The sequence below is a fragment of the Leucoraja erinacea genome, chromosome 19 (genome assembly GCF_028641065.1).
Source record: "Leucoraja erinacea ecotype New England chromosome 19, Leri_hhj_1, whole genome shotgun sequence".
Lineage (NCBI taxonomy): Eukaryota > Metazoa > Chordata > Chondrichthyes > Rajiformes > Rajidae > Leucoraja > Leucoraja erinaceus.
This window is the reverse complement of record NC_073395.1, coordinates 11,553,099-11,567,816: the sequence shown is the minus strand read 5'-3', so window position 1 is coordinate 11,567,816 and position 14,718 is coordinate 11,553,099. Positions and strand designations below refer to the sequence as shown.

Below are 14,718 nucleotides of genomic sequence, written 5' to 3'. Positions count from 1 at the left end.
TATTTTATCTGCTGCAACATATGAAACAATTGCATTTTGATGACCCAGTGGAATCTGTTAATTGTCTGAAACACCCCAGATGGATGTTTCTGTTCTCACCTGAGGCTAACACTGTGCCCGTGCTTTCCGCCCCCCCCCCCCCCCCCCCCAGCCCTTGTCAAGGGAGTACCATTTTGGAAGCAGCTTTGGCTACTTGGTTGCATTCAAGCGAAGCGGAGAAAGAGAGTGGAGGAAGGTGACGGTGCCCAATCCTGAAGGCGACAGATACGTTCATAAGGATGACTCCTTGTTGACGCACACCCAGTTCGAAGTCAAGGTCAAAGCTTTCAACAGCAAAGGAAATGGCCCCTTCAGCCTGTCTGCTTTTATTTATTCAGCGGAGAACGGTAAGTGACACGAGCATGCTTTTAGCTTTTCTATCCAATTGTTTCTGAGTATTGGAGGCTCGCAATAGGACCCCACTTTATATAAAAAGGAAGGAGAACTGCATACTTGTTAGATCATGGTGGAGTAAATGCCAAAATCCATAACAAAAGTTGTAACACAATGTAAGGAATAACAGAATTGGGCAGAGTAGACCTGGTTTAGAGTCATGGAGTCATACAGCACAGAAACAGGCCATTTGGCTTAATTCATCCATACCAACAAAGCTTGTCCCACTTGCCTGCATTTGACCCATATAATCCCGAACTATTCCTATATACAATGTGCTGGAGTAACTCAGCGAGTCAGGCAGCATCTCTGGAGAAAAAGGATAGGCGACGTTTCGGGTCGGAACTTTTCTTCAGACGCCTGAAGTCTGAAGAAGGATTCTGACCGGAAATCTCACCTTTTGTTCTCCAGCGATGCTGCCTGACCTGCTGAGTTACTCCAGCACTTTGTGTTTATCTTCAGTATAAATCAGCATATACAGTTCCTTCCTACACTATTTCTATATATATGTACCTATCCAAATGTCTTTTAATTTATGATGGGAAAATCATTTCCGATGAATCTGTTGCAGTCCTTTGAGAATGTGATGTGCAATAATCGATGAGAGAGAGTGAGAGTGTGTGGTGTATTTAGAATTTTCAAGCATATTTTGTTGAGGCGCCTTACAGGAATTTCTGTAATTTATTTCAAGGTGTTCTGGTATTACATCCTTCAATTGCAGCAGTTTTCCAACCATTGCTATTGGAGCACATGGGGTTGGAGATAATACACTGAATTGGTTACCTGACAGAAGGCAACAAGTGGGAACAAACAGATCTTTCTTAGGCTGTCAGGTGTGACAAGTGGGATACCAGGGGCAGCAATGTGTGGGTCATTCACACTCTATAGCAGTGATTTAGCTGAAGGGTCCATATCTTATATTTGCAAGGTTGCTAATGAAACAATACTAGGTGGCATTGTGAGGAGGAGGAGGGAGGTCATAATAAGACTTCAGCGGGGTTTAGAGAAGCTGATTGTGTGTAGAAAAAGCACAAGGGTGCAATATAATGTGGAAAAATGCAGTTATGCACATTGGCACAGAAAACTTTGGTACAGAGCACAATTGGTACAGAGTATTTTTTAAACGGTGACAGATTGGGTGAGAGATTGGATGACGTTAATGTTCAAAGGCATTCTCATGCACAAGTCACAGAAAGTCAACTTGTAGGTGCAGCAAGAGATTAGGAAGGTCAGTAGGTAATTAAGTCTTGAATAAAGTTGACACTGCAATGATATAGATCCTTGTTGAGACCACTGCAGGAGTATTGTACATCATATTGTTTGCTGAGCTAAGGAAGGACCCACTTACAATTTGGGGAATGCAGCAAGCTTCATTGAACTTGTTCCAGGGATGGTGGATTTGCAGTGTGAGGAACACTGTGGACAAGACCTGTATTCGCATGAACAAGTGGACAAGACCTGTATTCTCATGAACTAAATCACAAAAGATTCTTACAGGGCTCAAGAGCATGGATGCAATGAGAATGTTTCTCAAGGATCAGAAACTCAGTATAAGTGTAAAGGCATTTATGTCAGTCAGTGAGACATGGAGTAATACAGTATGGAAAACAGGCCCATTCGGCCCAACTTGCCCCCACAGGCTAACACGTCCCAGCTACACTATTCCCACCTGCCCGTGTTTGGTCCATATCCCTCCAAACCTGTCCTATCCATATGTACCTGTCTAACTGTTTCCTAAACGTTGGGATAGTCCCTGCCTCCTCTGGCAGCTTGTTCCATACACCCACCACCCTTTGTGTGAAAATGTTACCCCTCAGATTCCTATAAAATCTTTACCCTCTCACCTTAAACCTATGTCCTCTGGTCTTCGATTCACCTACTCTGGGCAAGAGACTCTGTGCATTTACCCGATCGATTCATCTCATTCCAAAGATTCATGCAGAAGCTGCTGAATCTTTGGAATTCTCTTTCCTGGAGGTCTGTTGAGGCTCAATTATTGAGCTCATTTGTGATGAGGATCAAGGGGCAGGGGAACATGGGAATTCCATGAGGGTTGGGTGAGAACTCCAACTGCTGTGGGGAGCTGTGTAATATACACTCTGACCACTGGAGTGTTTTCCCTTTGATGCCCATTGACCCGTTTCACCCAGGATGGCTTGGCATTGAATGAAGCACCACAGGTATCATGGTGGGACTTCATCAATTCAAAGTCTATCTTCCTTACTTGCAAGGATCAAATTTACCATACACCGGGACAGATGGCTAGTAAAGAGACTTGTAAAGAGACACGAGGATTACGGATGTGCAAAGTGATTGTGTAAGAAGATGGCATCGTACGGGGAAATTTGAAAGAGAATGAAAAAGCACATTGCTCCTTATATGGAGCGAGGTGTGATGCAGAGAGATGTGAAAGTCTTTCTGTGTAGAACACGGAAGACTAGCATGCAGGAAGAGTATGCAGTTAGGAATCCTAATGCAATGCTGGCTTTCATTGCAACAGTTATAGAGATTGAAAGTAGGGTAATGTTGATGCATATGTACAAGGCACTGGAGTGGAGTGCAGTAGAATGAGAAATTAAATGCTTTACGGCATTACAGGCAGAGGCATTACAGGGCTTTCCACTGTTGAGTGTTCCCGTGAATGATACTTGCTGTCGCAATAATAGCAGCAATTCTGGGAAAATCTGAAAGATTGAGTCAGTGACCAGTGGCAGTCATATTCAGTGTGGTAACATGGACAATAACAGAAAGCTGTTTCTCCTCCGTATTCATTTCCTTGAATGGGATGTGAGGGAAGGAACTGTAGATGCTGGTTTAAACCGAGGATAGACACAAAATGCTGCAGTAACTCAGCGGGACAAGCAGCATCTCTGGAGAAAAGGAATGGGTGACATTTCGTGTCGAGATCCTTTTTCAGCCTGAAGAGGGTCTTTAGCCGAAAAGTCACCCATTCTTTCTCTCCAGAGATGCTGCCTGTCCCGCTGAGTTACTCCAGCATTTTGTGTCTATCCTTCAATGGGATGTTAGTTTCTGCAAGGAAATTGAGTGGGAATTGTTTCTGCAGTTTTTTTCCCTCACTAATAAGTCCTGATTGACCTCATCTGCATTTGTTGGACTTAGGGCCTGCAGACATGGAAGCTGTGAGTTTCCTGGGTTTGCATTGCAGAAGTAGTCTGGGTGATTTTGGCTGTGTCTTTCCTCTCCAGAGTCAGCCAATCGATCCCTAAATCTCCACGTACTTGGCACGCTTGCATCAACTCTGCGCCAGATCATTCAATTTTGCCTATTAGCTTTTTTTTAAAAATGACTTTCACATTGTTGAGCAAGATGTTTTTACTCAGAGAATGTGGCCTTCATTAAAAGCCTTAGGTTGAAGTTCACTTTTTTCCTGGACATTTTGTCAGCTCGAGACAATTAAGAATGACACCTGGCAAAGTGCCTCTGTGCATTAATATGATTGATGCACTTTAGTCACTTTTGGAGCATGTCTTTCCTCAGTTCTAATACTAAATCATTTATTCCCCTGGAGTTCAAACAAGTTCCAACACAAACTGTAGAAACTTAGTTGAGGTAAAGTTTAGAAAACTTCATACCTCATTTTAATGTATTTATTGGGAGTGACAAATCATCTTCATGCCTTATCACACTGCATTTATGACTGAGATGTGAATAATAGTCATGAGACTGGCCTTTCTCTCTTGGGACTGAGGGAAGAGCCTTATATCAGGATTTAAGCAGTAGTCAGAGGTGATGGTTCTACAGTCTGTATATGTGCATATGTGTATGGGTGCTTCTGTGTGTACATGGGTGTATGTGCTTGTGGTTGTTCACGTGTCGATGTGCATATGTCTATCTGTTTGCAGTCATGTGTGTACATGCGTGTCTGCATATGTTTGCGTGTAATTGTGCAATTGTTCATGTCTAGTCGATATGTGTGTTTCTTTGTGTATGTGCATGTACATTTTTATTCATTTGTTTTTGAGTCACTGTAAAAGAGCCATGAGTAAAACCTCAGATGTGGATGTGGGCTTCATATGGTGCCTTATGGAAGGAGAGACCCAGAGCTGAGGATCTGATGGTGGGAGTGAATAGTGATGGAATGCACAAAGAGAGCAGAAGGAAGGAACAATGCACAGGAGCTTGCCCTGCAACACGTTCAACCTTGTCCTTCACCTCCTCTTGTGTTCTGCCAACACTAATCCTTTCAACTGAGCATGGAAGTTGAGTTCTCTCCCACTTTCACACCCTCCCACACTTTCTGAGGTCCTTTGGCCAAACAAGGCATTACGTACAATCCTGCAAAATATTCTTGTCTTCCACAACTGAAAAAACTATTTAGTTCAGTTTAGTTTAGTTTGTTGTCACATGTACCGACGTACAATGAAAAGCTTTTTGTCATGTGCTAACCAGTCAATGGAAAGATGGCACATGATTACTATCTAGCTGTTCACAGAGCACTGATACATGATAAAGGGAATAACATTTAGTGCAAGATAAAGTCCAGTAAAGTCCGATAAAAGATATGCCAAAGGTCTCAAATGATGTGGAGACCAGCTCAGGACTGCTCTCTAGTTGTTGATAGGATGGTTCAGTTGCCTGATAACAGGTGGGAAGAAACTGTCCCTGAATCTGGAGGTGTGCACTTTCACACTTCTTTACCTTTTTGCCTGATGGGAGAGGGGGGAAGAGGGAATGACCAGGGTGAGACTCGTCCTTGATTATGCAGGTGGCCTTGCCCAGGCAGCGTGGTGTAGATGATAAGCCTTTGATAAGGTGCCACATGTAAGGCTGCTCAGGAAGATCAGAGCCCATGATATCAAAGGGCAGATACTAACGGATAGCAGGTTGGCTGGATGGCAGAAAGCAAAGAGTTGCAATGGAGGGGGCCTATTCTGGTTGGCTGCCAGTTCCACAGGGCTTGGTGCTGAGGCCGCTGCTCTTTATGTTGTATATTAATGATTTGGATGAGGGGATTGAAGGCTTAGTGGCCAAGTTTGTGAATGATACGAAAATAGGTGGATGGGCAGGTAGTGTCGAGAAAGCAGGGATCTGCAGAAACATAGATAGAAACATAGAAATTAGGTGCAGGAGTAGGCCATTCGGCCCTTCGAGCCTGCACCGCCATTCAATATGATCATGGCTGATCATCCAACTCAGTATCCCGTACCTGCCTTCTCTCCATACCCCCTGATCCCCTTAGCCACAAGGGCCACATCTAACTCCCTCTTAAATATAGCCAATGAACTGGCCTCAACTACCCTCTGTGGCAGAGAGTTCCAGAGATTCACCACTCTCTGTGTGAAAAAAGTTCTTCTCATCTCGGTTTTAAAGGATTTCCCCCTTATCCTTAAGCTGTGACCCCTTGTCCTGGACTTCCCTAACATCGGGAACAATCTTCCTGCATCTAGCCTGTCCAACCCCTTAAGAATTTTGTAGGTTTCTATAAGATCCCCTCTCAATCTCCTAAATTCTAGAGAGTATAAACCAAGTCTATCCAGTCTTTCTTCATAAGACAGTCCTGACATCCCAGGAATCAGTCTGGTGAACCGTCTCTGCACTCCCTCTATGGCAATAATGTCCTTCCTCAGATTTGGAGACCAAAACTGTATGCAATACTCCAGGTGTGGTCTCACCAAGACCCTGTACAGCTGCAGTAGAACCTCCCTGCTCCTATACTCAAATCCTTTTGCAATGAAAGCTAACATACCATTCGCTTTCTTTACTGCCTGCTGCACCTGCATGCCTACCTTCAATGACTGGTGTACCATGACACCCAGGTCTCGCTGCATCTCCCCCTTTCCCAATCGGCCACCATTTAGGACAAGGACAGGTTGGGAGAGTGGGCAGAGAAGTGGCAAATAGAATATAGTGTAGCAAAGTGCGGAGTCATACATTTTTGAGGTAGGAATATAAGCGTAAACTATTTTTTAAATGGGGAGAGAATCCAGATATCAGAGGCAGAAAGAGAGTGCTTGTACAGGATTCCGAAAAGTTAATCTGCAAGTCGAATCGGTAATAAAGAAGACAAATAGAATGCTAGCATTTATTTTAAGAGGGCTAGAATACAAAAACAGAGATGTAATGCTGAGGCTCAATAAGGCGCTGGTCAGGCTGCATTTGGAGTATTGTGAGCAATTTTGGGCACCATGCTGGCTCTGAAGAGGCGGTTGATAAGAATGATCCCAGGAATGAATGGGTTAACATATGATGAACATTTGATATGATTGAATGGTGTAGACGATGGGCCGAATGGCTTATTTCTGCTCCTATCACTTATGACCTTATGATCAGCAAGCGTAAAAGATAAGCATCGAGTTTGCAGATGAACGAGCATGTGCACAAATAGACTGTTTCCAGCAACGGTGGTTAATCCCCATTGTTGTACTTAGCTGCTCCCCTTCATTTCCGAAATGGAAATTTTCATTTGAAACTAGATTTAATATTTTTCTTGGTATAATTTAATCTTTCAAAACCATTTGAAAGGACCCATGAATGCTAACGAATGATTTCTAAAAGGATAATTTAGACTTGGTATTTCACTTCTTAATTTCAGTAAGGAATTTGATGAAGTCCTTCATGATCGGCTGATGCAGATGATTAAGGATGCATGGTATCTGTGGTGACTTTGTTGTTTGGATTCAGATTGGATTACCCATTGAAGGCAGGGGATAATAGTGGAAGGATGTTATTCTGGCTGGAGATCTGTGACCAATGCTGTTCTGTAGGGATCTGTGCTAGGACTTTATTTTTATTCATGATAGATATAAACAACTTGGAAACAAATGTAGATGAGTTGGTAAGTCCATTTGGAAATTACACCAAGATAGTTGGTTGCGCACATTAAGGAAGGCTGTTACCCTGCTGCAATGTTTCTACACTGGCAATCAAATCATATCCATTTACATCTATTTGTGCTGTTATTTTGTCCACTATATCATACATTTCAGATCCAGCCATCTATAGCTTTCAGATATTTAACATTGTTAAATATCTTACCATTTTTTTGCTATGGCCCTGTTGTTGCATTACTATTTTTCTGAACACAACCCTATTCGACAACGTACTCTTTGCCTGTATGCTCTAAACCTTTCTGACACAGTTTGGTTATCCTAACCCCAAACACTTTTCTGCACTGCTTCCTTCTACTTTCTCTTTACCATTTGACATTTCTCTCCCCCTGGAATAAGATCTGTAATATTCTCAAAGTTCTGAAGAATAATACAGAGAAGCAAAGAAAGTTTACATTAATATTCATCTTTCTTGGCCTCAGCACACCGCACGGTGCTTTACAGTCAATGAAAACCTTGTGATTGTAGTCAGTGTTTTCACGTAGGGAGTGAAGCTGCCAATCTATCTACAGGAAGCTTCCACAAACAGCCAAAAGATAAAGTTTAGCTATCCTGTTTAAGAGGTGTTGATTGAGCATTCAATCTTTTCCTGGGTTCTGGAGAATAACTCCCTGCTCTTCTTAAAAATAGTGGTCATGGAGCATAGAAGCATAGAAAAATAGGTGCAGGAGTAGGCCATTCGGCCCTTCGAGCCAGCACTGCCATTCAATATCTAAAATGATCAACTGGTCGAGTTCAGTTTCATCCACTTGGACAGACAGGATCTCCTTTGCCCGAAGGATAATACAAATGATGGTGCGGTGCTCCCTCAGTAACATACTGGATCACGACGGACAGATGGGATCGGCAGTGGTAGAGTTGCAGCCTCACAGCGCCGAAGACTTGGGTTCGTTCCTGACCACGGGCGCTGTCTGTGCAGAATTTGTACCTTCTCCCCATGACCATGTGGGTTTTCCCCGTGCGCTCCGTCTTCCTCAACACTCCAACCGCATACAGGTTTGGAGGTCAATTGACCGGTAAAATTGTAAATTGACCCTAGTGTGTAGGATAGTGTTAGTGTGCAGGGTGATCACTGTTCAGCGCGGACTCGGTGGGCCGAAGGGCCTGTTTCCGTGCTGTGTCTCAAAAGTCTAAATCTGAAACTTTTGCCAAGTTCTCTCCTGGCAACAACTGCAGCAAGTGTGTTAGTTGCTGAGCCACTGCTCCCAACTCACATTCACTTCACTTCCTTCCAATTCCCCGGTAGCTTGGAATTTCCAGACTTTGCTTCTGTGCAAAATGTGCACAACGTGCTTGGTTTCATGCAGTTTAAACTGGCGTCCACAGTCGCAGTGCGAGACCTAGTAATGGAGAGGCACCCAAACATGCGATTCAAAATAGTCCTGAACAGCTTTCCTTTTATTTCTGAAATCTATTTGTTTTGCTCAATGGTTTTATTTGAAGCACTAAGCTCCAAGGCAAAGTTCCAAAATGTACATAGTACTTTACATTGTTCTCTGCCCCAATCCACTAGGTGCTGACAGATTTCATGGGGCCAGTTCCATAAATACTGGCAGCTCCTGTATACCTTGTTGTAGTGGTCATTTTTCCTCTGTGAATTAAGACAGAAATTATTAGCGAATTGTTTAATCATTGAGAACACTATAGCTAAGGCAATACCTCACTTATCTAAGACACACATAAAAAGAAATAACGAGCAGGAATATGTCCTTTTCCTATTCCCATCCAAAACGTACATTTCCAGCAGTAACCTGATGGGAAGAGTGATTGTATCGTGACAGAATTTTATATTGAGTTTGAGAGCGATGGTATTGTAAAATATAGAATTTGCTCAGATGACAATGTTAATTAATGATTACAACAGATAAGGGCTGTTAGATTGGATTGGAAGTGAGTGGGGACTTGATTGAAAAGCAACACCCTGAGGGGTTTGGACAGGATGGATTGGGAAAGAACATTTCCAGTTGTGTGGGAATCTAAGTCAGTAGTCACTCATTAAAAGTAAGGCACCATCCATTTAAGACGGAGAGGAGGTGTTGCCGAGTGTTATCTACTCTCTTCGAAAGGTGGGCAAAGCTGATATTATTAAAGTAGATGGGTTCATGATAGGCAAGCATGTGAAAGATCACCTGAGGTAGATGAGAATGAGGAATTGAGGATACAATAAGATAAACATTAAATGGCAGAGCAGATTTGGGGGAAAGCATGGTCAAATCCAGCCGTTAGTCGTGTATTATGATGTACATACACGACACAATATTATGTTGACTTAGCTATTGTGCCCATGCCTCGTCAGATGCAATGGTTTAATTGTCATGTCATAGAATGAGTTAGAAACTGTGAGCTGGATGCGAAGGAACCATGTAACCAGAGGATGGTTGTGGTGAAACATTGAGCAGTACAATGACTCAGTGCCCTGACTGATGAGGGCAAACACACCATATGTCTTCTTTATCACGTTATCAGCTTGCTGGCCACTTTCAGGGAGCTTTGGTCATAGAGCCCAATATCCCTCTGTCCAGCAGTGCTGCTATGGGTCTTGTCATTAACTGGGTATTTTCTCCTAACATTTGACCTGGCAAAATGCAACACCTCACAGTAGCTCAGACTAAACTCCATCAGCTATTTCTCTGCCCATATCTGTAACCAATCCATATCCTGGTGTATCCTTTAACAACCTTCCTCAGTGTCTGCATTTCCACCATTTTTTGTTGTTGTCTGCAAACTTACTCACCAACCCATCCACATTTATGTCCAAGTTAATTATATATATCGCAAACAACAAAGATCCCAGCAACGATTTTTCAGAACTCCACTTGTCACAGACTTCCAGCAAAAAAAACAACTTACCACCTCGATTTTCTGAGTAAGTCGGTTCTGAATCCCAATGATCAAGTCACATTGTATCCCATTGCAAATGGCCCTGAATGTGCTGGTAAGTGTTAGAATCTGGAGGAGTTGATGAGAATTCGGGGTGAATAAAAATATCTGTGATTTATGTAGTATGAATGTAAATGGGTACTTGATGATAGTTGTGGACTTGGTGGACCAAAGAGGCTGTTGCTGTGGTGAATGCCCCAATGACTGTTCAGTAGTCAACCCATGACATCATCTGATGTGTTACACAGTTTAGATATTGATAAAATAATGTGATAATTGACAACAAAAAAAGTATGCATATTTAGTTCTGTTGTATCAAATATAACTCCAAAGTAGAATGTATGTTTTAAATGAAGAATCATTGAAGTGTTTCTGCATGAAAACGCTATTTTACATCCCAACAATCTCCAAGGTCAGTCGAGTCTGTCCCATTCCCAAGAATCTGCTCTGGCTCTCTCCAAAGCCAGCCTAATCTATCCCATTCCCCATCTCTGTCTGTCGACTCGTGGTTTATTTTCCTCTGTAAGTATATATTGAATTTCCTTTTAAATGCGAGAATTGAATCTACATCAAATTGTGATTTTCAGATAATTCACTTTCCGGCACTTCAGTGTTTAATGTTCAATGATACTTTATTGTCACATGTACCAAGGTACAGTGAAATTCATTTTGTATACAGTTCAGTACAAGTATCACTATACATCTTAGATAAGCTTCTCAGATACAGTACAAGCACCTGGTGGTAGTACATTGAGACATCGAAACATAGAAAATAGGTGCAGGAGTAGGTCATTCCGCCCTTTGAGCCAGCACCACCATTCAATGTGATCATGACAGATCATCCACAATCAGTACCCCCTTCCTGCCTTCTCCCCATACCCCTTGATTCGGCTAGCCCTAAGAGCTGTCTCTAACTCCCTTTTGAATGCATCCAGTGAATTGGCCTCCATTGCCTTCTAAGAAAGAAAATTCCACAAATTTACAACTCTCTAGCCGAAAATGTTTTTCCTTATCTCAGTTCTAAGTGGCCTACCCCTTATTCTTAAACTGTGGCCCCCCAACATCGGGAACATGTTTCCTGCATCTACCTTGTCCAATCCCTTAACAATTTTATATGTTTCTATAAAATCCCCTATCATTCTACTAAATTCCAGTGAATAAAAGCCTAGTCAAGCCATTATTTCATCATATGACAGTCCTGTCATCCTGGGAATTAACCTTGTGAACCTGCGCTGCACTCCCACGATAGCAAGAATGTTCTTCCTCAAATTAGGAGACCAAAACTGCACACAATACTTCAGGCGTGGTCTCACCAGGGCCCTGTACAACTGCAGAAGGACCTCTTTGCTCCTATACACAAATCCTCCTGTTAAGAAGGCTAACATGCCATTAGCTTTCGTCACTGCCTGCTTTATCTGCATGCTTACTTTCAGTAGCTGATGTACGAGGACACCCAGGTCTCGTTGCACTTCCCCTTTTCCTAATCTACACCATTCAGATAATAATCTGCCTTGTTCTTGCCACCAAAGTGGATAACCTCTCATTTATCCATAATATACTGCATCTGCCATGCATCTGCCCACTCACCCACCTGACAGTACACACAGTCGCAAGATTTGGCACCATTTCCAGTCCCAGTTGTTATAGGTGTAGAGTTCTAAACCTAACCATGAGGGCCTGTTGGCCTGCTGTGTTGCAAGGTAGACCTGGCCAAGCATAGACATTGGTGTCCTCCACCGCTCTGAAGCTGCTGCAGGCCGAGTCCAGTCCACAGGCTAGGCCTCTTGATGCGGCGCCCGGTCCAGCCAAGCCCCAGGCTGCTGTAGTGGCACCAGCGGCCCACTCCACCATCGAGGCACTGCATTACCTCCCACAGCCGACTTGCTTATCTGCTTAAAATAAAGTTTCATTCAACAATTGCAATGCAGGCTTTAGCTTTTGGTGTTCAGAGGTGTTCGGGCAGCTGATTAATCGCATTGCTCAGGGCTCTGTGTGGTACATCAGCACATTTTAATCCCCAGGACTTTCCGCACTGTGCAAGGGCCCTGCTTCAGAGTTGATTTTATTTTACCTCTCTTTGTTCGGTGTACAAGAAAATGCTGTGTTGTGCCTGCTGCTGTTTGTAGATTCTCGCTGCCACTTCACAGGCTCTTAATGAAACCGTTTTACTTTGTAGTCACATGTATTCTGCACTCGACACAAATACATGCAGGTTCTGAAAAGCATTATACAAGCACAGAGTACATTCCCAAATAGTAAGATTTTTGCAGTTGCATCAGATTTCAATTGGCCACTTCAAACATCAACTTTTTTGATAAAACAATTTGAAATTCTAATAGACAATTGGAAATTCTCAAAGTGATGCCGAGCAGGTTATGCCTTTGTTGTTACCGTTATTGGAGTCTTTGTCAGTCCAAAAGAAACGTATCAGTGCATCTGGTTTTATTGCAATGAAGTCATTTGATATTTTATTCTATAACCAGAGCCCAACGAAGCCCCTGCAGAACTGAGTGGCAGGAGTGTCTCAGCCTCAGAAATCGAATTGTCCTGGACACCTGTGACCCAGCGATCCATCGAAGGCTATGAAGTAAGTTTAGATCATCTATCATGTTAAAGTATTAGTGAATTACCGCAATGCTGAAATTTCCATTTTGAGGTAAAAGTGATAAAAGTTTTCAAAGAAACAGGACTATTTCACTGGGGCACAGGATATGCTGATCTTATTTTACCAAAGTGTTCCATCTTTCTCTGTAGGACAAAACATATATGAACGTTAATATACGCCCCATAAGAACTTTGTTCCCCTCCCCCCCCACCCTTGCTTTTCCAACTTTGTTACAATCCATTTTATAGAAGGGTCACAATCCGAAACATCGCTAATCCTTTCCGCCTCACAGGTTTGTGCACTTTGTGTTTAGACCAGTTATAAGAAAGCAACTTGGCATAACTTTCTCCAAGACCACTAGTGATTGGCATTGCAAGCTGGCCATGCCTATCTCCCAATAAATGGATAACAAATATAGAGTCATACAGCATGGAAACAGCTCCTTCAGCCCAACTAGCCCATACCGACCTCCATGTCCCATCTACACCAGTCCCGCCTGCCTGTGTTTGACCCATATCCCAGTAAACCTGTCCTATCCATGTACTTGTCTAAATGTTTCCTAAATATTGCGATAGTCCCTGCCTCAACTACCTCCTCCGGAAGCTTATTCCACACACACACCACCCTTTGTGTGTAAAAGTTACCCCTCAGGTTACGATTAAATCTTTCCCCCCCTCACCTTAAACCTATGTCCTCTGGTTCTCGATTCCCCTACTCTGGGCAAGTAGCTCTGTGAGTCTACTAAATACTGAATATGGCAGATTTAAGCCATGCTTTCATCCAGTATACTGGCACGAATGATTCAGTTGTTCTCATTTCTTTCATATTGCAAAATTTAATCAAAGCAGCATGAACTAATGGAATACATCATCAGCTAGATGGCTCAGAAGCAACTTGGTTTCCTTCTGGTGATTAAGTATGCACTTGAAGTCAGGAGATATCAGCAGTGGAGCTCTTCATTGGCCAAGCTCCTATTTCCTGATCTAAATCCTACGGGAAATACTAAAGCCTTTTCATACCCAATACCTCCTTTCCTCTCTTGGGCTTTGTAACTAAATCAGCAAGTTAGCTTTTGAAAACATCAGTGCTTTTGATTCTTCACTTCACTCCAGTGGAACTTGGGATAGCTTACGTTGCTGACCACTGAGTAAAATGTTCCTACTGATGCTTTGTCTTGTGTCTTTCATGTTGTTGAAGATTGTTTAACACTACCTTTTAGTTTTAGTTTAGAGATACAGCGCGGCAACAGCCCCTTTGGCCTACCGAGTCTGCATCGAGCAGCGATCCCCGCATATTAACACAAACCTACACACACTAGAGTCAATTTTACATGTACACTAAGACAAGTAACCTACAAACCTACATGTCTTTGGAATGTGGGAGGAAACCAAAGTTCTCGGAGAAAACCCACGCAGGTCACATATGGACAGCAACCGTAGTCCGGGTCTCTGGTGCTGTAAAGCAGCACCTCTACCGCTGCACCACCATGCCGCCCTAAGTACAAAGCGCAGTTTTTGCAATGTCCTGGCCAACATCCCATGAAAATTGAATCAAATGGTCATTCTTTTTCTTAGACCTTGTTTTTTACCAAACCACCACCAGGATCACACACAAAATACAGATCATTACATTTGAGGATAATTTATAAATGCTTGTGTGCGTGAGGCACTTTGAAAATCTCTGGAACATAATAAATTGATATATATACTAATTTTATTCTTCATCCTTGTGTTTACAAAGCTTTGTGTTGGATCTTTCCCAACTGGACAGTTTTATTGTTACTTGTGTTTCATATTCTTTACTTGTGGAAAGGAACCGCAGAATGTTATTTTTGTTATTCGTATTGTACTTGGCTTCATTGCATGCCTCCGGCATTGACTAACTATACTAAAGAAAACAATATTTGGAGATTGTTGATAATCAGCCAATTTCCATTCTCAACTGAATGTGCAG

At 42.6% G+C, this 14,718-nt stretch overlaps 1 protein-coding gene across 5 annotated transcripts in view; it reads left to right on the top strand.

The window, feature by feature from the left end:
* The window catches only part of LOC129706216 (contactin-1-like), a 427,793-nt gene that overhangs the window by 350,234 nt on the left and 62,841 nt on the right, over positions 1–14,718 (top strand). For all 5 annotated transcript variants that reach the window (XM_055650289.1, XM_055650292.1, XM_055650287.1 and 2 more), the window contains 2 exons: positions 152–386; positions 12,644–12,747. In XM_055650289.1, coding sequence (XP_055506264.1) covers positions 152–386; positions 12,644–12,747 — 339 coding nt within the window. The remainder of the gene's footprint in view (positions 1–151; positions 387–12,643; positions 12,748–14,718) is intronic.